This window comes from Cryptotermes secundus, unplaced genomic scaffold (assembly GCF_002891405.2).
Source record: "Cryptotermes secundus unplaced genomic scaffold, Csec_1.0 scaffold401, whole genome shotgun sequence".
NCBI lineage: Eukaryota > Metazoa > Arthropoda > Insecta > Blattodea > Kalotermitidae > Cryptotermes > Cryptotermes secundus.
This window is the reverse complement of record NW_019731223.1, coordinates 1,681,444-1,691,312: the sequence shown is the minus strand read 5'-3', so window position 1 is coordinate 1,691,312 and position 9,869 is coordinate 1,681,444. Positions and strand designations below refer to the sequence as shown.

At 39.1% G+C, this 9,869-nt stretch overlaps 1 protein-coding gene across 2 annotated transcripts in view; it reads left to right on the top strand.

The window, feature by feature from the left end:
• Window positions 1-8,144: 8,144 nt before the first annotated feature.
• The window catches only part of LOC111866537 (growth/differentiation factor 8), a 39,792-nt gene continuing 38,067 nt past the window's right edge, over window positions 8,145-9,869 (top strand). The window contains exon 1 of one of the 2 annotated variants that reach the window (XM_033752301.1): window positions 8,145-8,727. In XM_033752301.1, coding sequence (XP_033608192.1) covers window positions 8,313-8,727 — 415 coding nt within the window. In that variant the 5' untranslated portion in view covers window positions 8,145-8,312. The remainder of the gene's footprint in view (window positions 8,728-9,869) is intronic. The other variant, XM_023855576.2, reaches the window with a different exon arrangement.

The window sequence follows — 9,869 nt, the reverse complement described above, 5'->3', positions numbered from 1 at the left end:
TTCAATCCCTTTCAAAGTACTCTCCACTTACACTAATACACTTGTCTAGTCTTTTATTCCATTTTTCAAAACATTGTCTAAATTCATCTTTTGAGATGCTTGACAGCGCCTCTGTCGTTTTTTCCTTCACCTCAGCAACATCAGCAAAATGCTTTCCTTTCATGTCTCTTTTCATTCGAGGAAACAAAAAAAAGTTTTGATCATTTCAGGACTCTTTTTTCAAAGCACAGCATGCTTCCATGCGACCTTGTTTTTGTTCAGCAGTCAGCAGTCATGGCATGAATTTTGCAGCCACCCTTTAATTCCCAAATCTTCTGTCAAAATTCGCTGAACTGAGCTCCAAGTCACTCCCGACAGCTCCACAATTTCTTCAATGGTCCGTCGTCGATCTTCCTTGATGATTTCAAGAATTTTTTCAACATTTTCATGTGTTCGGGCCGTGGAAGGACGACCAGAACGAGGTTTGTCATCAATTGACATTTCACCATTTTTTAAATGGGAAAACCACTCAAACACTTGAGTTTTCCCCATATAATCGTCCTTGTACGCCGTTTTTAACATTTCAAGAGTTTCTGTTCCACTTTTCCCAAGCAAAAAGCAGAATTTCACCGCCGCACGCTGTTCACGAAAATAAGCCATTGCAAAAACGACAATCACACAAAACAGTTGTCACTATAAACTCTGCCGAAACTAGTCCTTACCTTCTGAAGCAACGGTAGTCGGATTATCGACTCAGGAATGTTAGCTCTATGCACTCATAGCGGCAAAACACGGTACTACAAAAGCTCTGCCCACAAAAAAATTAGTTCGGTTTCTTTTGGGTACCCCATCGTATACTGTATATGAAATGCATCTGCAGTCAGCTTCCGATTATTTGGCCATGGATTATACAATTTTCTTTTTATCCATGTGTGACTGTTATTTATTCTATAAAATCACACATTTTTCTTCCTCATTTGCTTGTATGTAGTGTTAATGAGAAAATATTGTGATTATGCAAAGATTGGTCTCGAGATTTCAATGGAATTACACCCCCCTCCAAGTACAAAAAAGTTTTTTTTTATGCCATCTGCCTCTATGTATGTGTGCCTCAGTAGCACCTGAATGGTTTGTTGAATTGTATATATATATTCAGTATTCAAGACTTCATCCATTCTGGATTGGTGTCTAGTGAATCTGAACATTCCAGCTCTTCAAATGAGCGCCAATACACAAAATGGCAATTTTCTCTAAAACTGCTGTAATGATTTTGATTAAATTTCAATAATTTACTGAAACCACTTCCCTAAATAGAATGCATTCCAAACAAGTATTTTGGAAAGGTTCTGTGTTTTGGGGTATAATGCCATGTATGTAGAAGAGCATACAAGTCAGCTGTAATAAACAATATGACAAAGAAACCTCTGCTATCACAATTGATTAACATGTCAGGTGATGCACTTGGAATTTCTGGGTTTTTGGACCATGGAATTTACATGTCAGGTGAAATTAAAGATTTCACTGAAAGCTGTATTTGATAGTTTCATGTACATATGAAAATGATAAATATAATACAATAGATACGGATGTATAAAGAGATAAGATTCTCTTATCTTCAAGAATTTTACAGATTGTTTCATCATTCTGATTTAATTTAAAAGTTTCCCAAACTACCCTGCTTTCTTCATGTCCCACTAAACAATAAGTATAATTTTAGTAGTAGTAATTATTATTATTGTTCTGACACATCATTTCATCACATGCATTTTTACTCATATTATGCTCTTGTTTTATGTACAGCAATTACAGTGCTGGTAAAAATTACTTTCATTGTGCAAAATAAAAGTATGTGTTTATATATTCTGAGCAAGGACATTTTTATTTTTATATCATCTTATAACAAACAGAGCTTGATAACAAGACATTTATGCTGAGAGAGCAGACTTAATGTGGCCAGTGCTAGTGATGGCGCATGGCATACTCTTCTATCCTGAAGATGGAGGAAACATATTCTCACAAAATCTTGGTACTTATCTACCAAACTACACAGTGTCACACCCCAGAAGACCATAATCTTCTCACTTCAGGATTTTATTTCACTTATGCCATGTCATTTGTCTGGATGCAGTGTAGAGAACTTAACACAATCTGTACTTGGTTTCAGGTATTTAATTTATGAAACAGCACACTCCCATCATTTTCCTCCAAAAAACTACCTTTGATGTTATTTAAGGCATAACCTGTTGCCATCGTACCATCTTACTAGTGAAAAAACTCAGAGTTCATCAGTTTCCTTTATTCACAAGAGCATTAATTCAATTAAAATTCTTGTACATACTAGTTATTCTTGATGGACTCCAACATTTCATCTGTCATGTCTATGTTCAACCCTCTTGTTACTGGAATGTAGGAAATTGTGACAGATTGGACCATCTTGATGGGAGTGTGCCAATAGGAGGCAACTTGTCATGCTGAGTGCCACTCGAACTGACTTGGGTGTCTTGGGTCTTGTAGACATTCTGTAGCATCAGCTATTGAGCTAATATTTTGTAGCATCACACTTGGGGTTCTGTCAGTGGCCCTGATTTTATGGCTTTAAATGAAAGTGTCTCTTCCTGTTGAATTGTTCCCACAAACTGTGCTTTCCAAGAAGACAGTATTTCAAATCAAGCTGTCAAAAGTGTTGATTGGTCAAGATTTACTTTTAGTCAGGGCTTCTTTTCAGTTGGTATGCATACTTTCTAATAGGTGTTGCCTGCAGGCAAATTTGTGAGTAATTAAAAGTTGCACTTCTGCCAGTACATTGTAATATGTTTTGACCTCAAGGCTAAAACCAAAGGCAAGAGTAGTGGCAGACTGGAATACTAAGATTTGAACCCCAACTGACTTGGATAAAGTATTAATTCAACATTATATATATATATATATATATATATAATGCTTATTGTGATGATAATTTGACCTGAACAGGTTGGATGGCAAACATTGTGTAGTGATCCATACACCTGTACAAGCAGAGTGAGCTTTTCTTTGTAGGCTATAATTTTGTTCAGTGTAAAGTTGTGATTTTTATTATAATTTTATAATACTGAAGTAATATAACTCACAAAGTCTGTTATGGACACAAAATTTTGATAGAGTACTGACAGACTAAGGGCTGGGCACACCAGGTTGAGTTTGCTGCAGGGACTTCAAAATGTTTCTCTTTATTTCCATGTTTGGAACAAAGAATGGTGGAAGGGGGATGTTATCAGACTTAAACCAGAAAATTAGTTTCCTGAATATGTAGTACATGATAAACATGCAAGTGCATCATATAATTTGACATTGGAGAATGTCACTGACTACAGAATAGTTGAAGAACAATGCTGTGAATTTCTCATGTATTGTTTTCATATTTAAATGTAATTAAAATAAAAATATACAATTTTATTTATTTTTTGAAGCCCATCACGATGTAAAGCCCAGAATAGTCTCTTATTTAACTTGTACATAAATCTGCCACTAGGGGACGTACTGGTTGCCATGATGTTTCCAAGATTAGAAGCCAATTCTCCTGTCTGAGCCATCCATTTCCTTGTGATCACCATCCTGCTGATTCCTTCTGAAGTGAAAGCAGTTATTACACCCCTATAAGGTATGAAAAATAAGTATGAACTTCCTCCTTTCATGGTAATGAACACAGCACATATAATTAACATAAATACAACTAACAAGTATAATATGAACAACAGAATTGTAATAAAAGGTCTGGAATAGATTATAAATAATAGTTTTGCAGCATGCATGGAATTTCCAAAATTATACTGAAGCATTTTGTATTGCACAAGTGAAGAATGGTTCTGCTACTATATCACAATTAAACAGTGTCCTACATTATGAGCAAGGGTGGTGCTTTTGCTCCATTTCACTCTGTATGTATGAATGAATGAATGCATAAGGGGTGGGCCTTCTTGGCCCTTGCATCGTGACCACAGTTATGTGTTATGCCTCCTCTTCTGTTTATCCCCTCAACAATCCTGCACTTCGAATGAAGCATAGGGTTTTCTACGTGGGGATGTCAAAATAGTCCCTTGGTTCCATAAAATATTGACGCAAGTGACGCAGTCTTAAATAAGCTAAGACCTCACATTTGCACAGGATATGTGTGGCTGTTTCATTTTCTTCTTGACACCTCTCACAAGGTGGACTCTTACTTAGTCCCATTGTAGCTGGATCCTGTTTAACTTCAACAGTTCCTTCACTCTTCTAGTAGAGGGTCCTCATATGAGTCCCTTAGCTTGTCTGAGTCCAGTTAAGGATCCCCAGTATTTCTTGTGATTCATATTTGTCCAGTCCCTGATTGCCTTTCTGGCAGCTCCTATAGAGATGCCACAGGCTGGTTCAGGTCCAATGAATGGATGTTCAGCTCCAGTGTTGGCCAATTGATCTGCTATTTCGTTTCCAGCAATATCCTCATGCCCCGGCACCCATATCAGTTGTACCGTTATATTTGGCCAGTTCCATGAGAGTTTGGTGGCAATCCCAGACCAATTTTGAGTTGATCTGGGATTTGTCAAGCGCTTTAATAGCAGCCTGGCTGTCAGATAGAATGTATAGATGTTCCTATTTCTGTAGTTCCTATCTAGATTCTCCATAATACATGCCTTAATGGCATATACTTCTGCCTGGAATACTGTTGTGTACTGCCAAAGGCTGAAACTAAGTTTCCACCTTGTGCCATAGCAGAACACACCAGCTCCACTGCCCTTATTTATCTTGGAACGATCTGTATACCACATCAGTCTCCCTTTTCTATCGGGCTGAAACCCATCTCCCATTCACTCCTGTCTGGAAATCTGTCTGTGAAGGGTTTTTCATATATGTGTCTCAGTATCATTTTGTCAGACCCCATTTGTAATATGGGTTCTTCTTTCATGTCGCGAGTGATGTATGCATGTCCGAAACTATCGGATCTAGGTTTCAATTGATCACTTCACTGGAGATGGTAGATTCGTGCCCTGGCCTCTGCCTCCAACTGTATGTGCAGTGGGGGGAGTCCAAGGAGTGTTTCTAGTGCAGCTGTTGGAGATGTTTGAATTGTTCCTGTGATACCCAAGCAAGCCAACCTTTGCAATTTGCTAAGTTCTGCCTTGCTTGTCTTGAGTTTAACTTGGCCACCATACTGTGGCGCCATATGTAATTATGGTTCCTACAACCGCAGTGTATATCCAATGCACAACGTGCGGCTGCAGTCCCCAAGTTTTACCAGACATGCTTCTGTATGTCAAAAAAGCCTTATAGGCATTATTGATGACCTTATCCAGCTGCTTTTTCCATGTCAGTCCCTTGACTAATACTAGACCAAGGTACTTGGCATTGCTGCTTTCCAGCATAGCACTGATCCACCTGCATATTGCAGGCTCTATGCCATGCTTTCCAGCGGCCTGTTTGATATATCAAATGAGGTTCTATTGAGAGCTCCCTCTATATCAAGGAATGCTCCTAAGGCAATATCCTTGTGTTCAATCACACTCTCTAGGCGTGTTAACACATTATGTAGTGCGCTTTTGGTAGATTTACCTGTGTGATAGGCATGCTGGTTTCGGTGTAGAGGATATGTCCTCAATGCCCCATCCCTAATATGGCTATCCACTATTTTCTCCATCATTTTCAAAAGGAAAGATGACAGGCTGATAGGACAATAAGCCTTAGCCTCGGTGTAATCTAGTTTCCCGGGCTTTGAATTAAATGTCATCTTAACTTGCCTCCATGCCATGGGGATGAAACTATATGCCATGCAGGCTCTATATATGCGGCATAGGTGTGGAACTAAGAGTTCTGCCCCTTGCTGCAAAAGTTCTGGTACAATTCCATCTGTTCTCGCTGACTTAAATGGTCTCAACATATTCAGTGCCCAACTTATTTTTGATTGGTTAATTATGACTTTGGCCAGGTTCCAGTCTACCCTGTTCATCTTGCTTTGGCAAGTGCCCAGGTTTTGCTGACCCTGTCCATCGTTCAAATTATCAATCAATTTTGAATCAGGAATGTGAACCCTGAATAATTCATTCAGTGTCCCCCTTCCTGTTTCAGTATACTGCCCGTTAGGCAAATTAATCGTGCTGATCTTGTTGGTCGCCTGTTTTAGGCAAATTAATCGTGCTGATCTTGTTGGTCGCCTGTTTTGCCATGATTCTCATGAGTCTGGCACCACCTGGTACATCACTGATCTCCTGGCAGTGCCTCCTTCCTGGGGATCGCTTGGCTTTCCTTATGTCTTTGTTGTAACAGGTAAGGGCTTCCTTGTAGGTGTCCCACTGCCCTGTTCTCTTAGCTATATTAAACAGCCTTCTCGTTTTGGTTCTAAGCTCACTCAGCTGTTTATTCCACCAAGGCACTCTCCTTGGTTCGCGAGTTGTCCTAGCCGGACAATTCCTATTAAAGGACGAGATAATAGCTCGTTGCAACTGGTCAACGGACTGATCAGCATCCTTTATTGTGCGTATATTTCGTGAGTTGGTCTCCAGAATTATCTTTATCTTGTTCCATAACATGTTTAGCTTACTTCCAGTTAATGACCACGATATGTACCAAGGATCAGCATAAATTAAATTTTTGTAAAAAAAAAATGTGTTTTTTAAAATGCACCACCCACAAAATTGCGCCTCCCTATGAAGCTGCCAGATTTGCCTGTTCTGTAGTGCTGGCTCTGCCTACAAGACTGCACAGTGTCATAACCAAGAGGACCATAATATGAATCTTTCACTGCTGTGTAAACCTCATCATTTCATCAGTGGCATTCTGGTCACATCCAGTTTTCATTACTATGCCTATGCATCACACTGTAGAGCCATATTAGGTATGTGTTGAGATGAGCTCCATTCTTGATACCCACATTAGATGGAGCTGAGTGGTAAGATTTATGCTCCAACTTCTTTACCCCCCCAGCGGAAGGCACATTTTTATCTGCAAGTCTGAACTAAAGGCTTAAATTAGCTTCTTATGTAACATGAAACACGGGATCTGAATCATGACAGCAGGGCAAAATAAAAAAAGTGGAACATCTGGAATATAGCCCCCTTTCCAAGATACATTATGGGATGAATAATTAAGAGAGTTCCTGCAAATTAGAATACCAACAGAAACACATCAAACTGAAGGCGTGAACATGAAATGATGATGTACATTAAAAGTAGAGTAGTCTCTGATTATCCTTGTCTGTGCCCATGGAATAACAGGATCCAGCATGGATGAGCTACTAATTTTGTAAAACATTGTTAAAATATGTGGAGCAATACCTCCACTTTCCCATACGTCTTCATGGAGTGTAGCGTAATTAAATACAGGGACAACTGTACTACACTCACTTGATGAGCTATGGGGCATAATCATGTTGTTATGTGGAATGAAGAATTATTATTTCTCCGTGGCCTGTAGTCCGCAAGGAAACTGTAACGACCGAGCGACCGTCGCTTGTCGCCAAAGTTAGTGCCAATTTTTGGGTGTCACGTGGTCAGCGCAACGGATCCCCACGGCCCGTTAATCTCGGTTTTCTAGATCTGAGCCGCTGTTTCCTTGAAATAGCTGCTCAGTCTCAATTATCCTCACAATCCTGGTGGATCGCGTTCCCACTACTTCTCAGAAAATCTGGTAGCGCCGGAAATCGAACCCGGGACCTCTAGATCTGTAGGCAGGAACTCTGACCACAGAGGCTGTCATTATTATTATTATTATTATTATTATTGGTAAGTGCCCTATTCGGTCTTTGGGACAAAAGTATAATTTCACTTAAATCAGGGAATAATGGAAGGGGAAATAAGCATTAACTTATGTAATATAAATTTTTAAACTTGAAATATCTCTCCCGCCCCCAGCGTCACGTGTAGTTATGAGTACTTCCTAGAAATAACGCCAAAACACAAACTAATGATGATGGTGACAGTAACAATAATATTCAATTTGCAGAGGTGAAGCCTCTATGTAAATGTCATCTGTTTCCAAATTAATTCCCCTAACTGCAGAAATGACTGAACACTACCGTTACTGCTGCTACTACTACTACTACTACTACTAATAATAATAATAATAATCTACAGTTGCTGCTATGTAAATATGAGAATGTAGTTTCTGTCGTGTGTCATCCGTGTGAATTTTGTACCCACTCAACTGCTCTACGAGAGTTCCCTCCAAGATCGACCAATAGTAATGTTCTGTCCGTATTTGAGGAGGAGCACTTGGACAATGAAATTTGTACGCACTGGAGACTGAGCGGGAGTAGAAAGTCACGGCGGTCAGAAAAGTACGTAGTTCCAGTCTCTTCACTCAGCACTTGCCGACACGCGCTCCCAGTCATGGCTTTAGCACGTTTTATCTTCCTTCTGATCGTGATCTCTGGTTCTAGCATTGCAAATACTGTGCAAACGCGCTACCGTCACCAGCATCTTTTACGAGCGTGGAGGACGTTATCTGATCTGTCTCCAGAATCCCGTAGGAGTAGTTGTCCAGGATGTGGTGCTGGACGGGGTTTTCAGGAATCAAATCTCGCAAAATCTGAAATTACGGTTCTAAGAATAGAATTAATTAAGCAACAGATTTTGAAGAAACTAAGACTCAAAGAACCGCCTTCAGTATCTATGCCGTTATCTACATTACCAAAACCGTTGTCCAATGGGACAATCTTACATAAATCTAATAAACTGGAATCTAGTAGAGATGTGGATGATTTCTATGGTACAACGGATCAAGTCATCCTTTTCCCTCAGGAAGGTATGTGAGATAATAGTAATATTAGTAATAAGAATGAAAGTAATAGTAATAAAAAGCACACTTAGAATGTGAAACGGACCATTGTAGTAATATCTAGTGATGCACTGAGAAACGTTTAAAGGTAAAGGGTTATTCACGAAATCAGAATTTGTAGGCGGTGATATCTTGCAGCGTTTTGGTGTATTGGATACTGTATACCTTGTGTGAAAATTTATCAGTATACATGAACATTCTCTATGCGTAACTCCAAGAGTAGAATTTATTCTCTGATACGGACTGGCAGTCGCCACTTTTTAAAATTGAGATTGATGATGATAATACAATGACCATCATCTTAGTGAGATTCTTTTGGAATTAACGGTTAAAGCCCCAAGTCCTCTTCTACCAGATGAGAATGAGGCATATTTTATGAGCTGTTCATCCAGCTTTTCGTATTTTTAATGACATACAATAGTATAATCGTTTCTATGTAGTTTTAACCAATTTTCTGCAGATATTAGGATGTGCGTGAATTACAAAACTTATATAGATAATCTTCCAGTTATATTTTAAATTACAGCCGGTACTCGTAGAGAGAAAACGAATATAACAAAAGAAATTGCATGTTCAGTACCTGCCACTAGGTTCTCCAGAAGATACTAAGGAAAACTAGGAGAATAGTCTTGTTCCTTATTACTTTCTAGAGCTATTGTCATGTCCAGGAAGCCTAAGAGGCAACAAGAATATCATTGCATGCCAGCTGACTTCGCAATCTTCCTGGATTTCCAGAATACAAGTTCAGAGATTTGCTCAATTATTTGCTGCTAAAAGTGATGGAAGATATTTTCGTGAACAGCAAGTCTTTTATGGCCACTTGAAGGTAGTTTACTAATATTCGACTTTTTCAGTAAGTGTGAGTTTTCCTCACTTTTTTATCTCTCGGTTTACAAAAGCAGCTAATTATGTCAGGCGTATTTACTTCAGGGCCCTTGACTATAACCAGCGGTACGTCCTAAAGCAATCTGGAACAAAAACAGGCTCTTACTGAAAGCGAGGGAGTCGTGAACTGAGAAAGTTTATTGGTTCATTTTGTAGAATAGTATATAGTGTATGCCCACCCGTTCCATTTCTGCATATGGCAAATTTTTCGTTAAAAAATAATG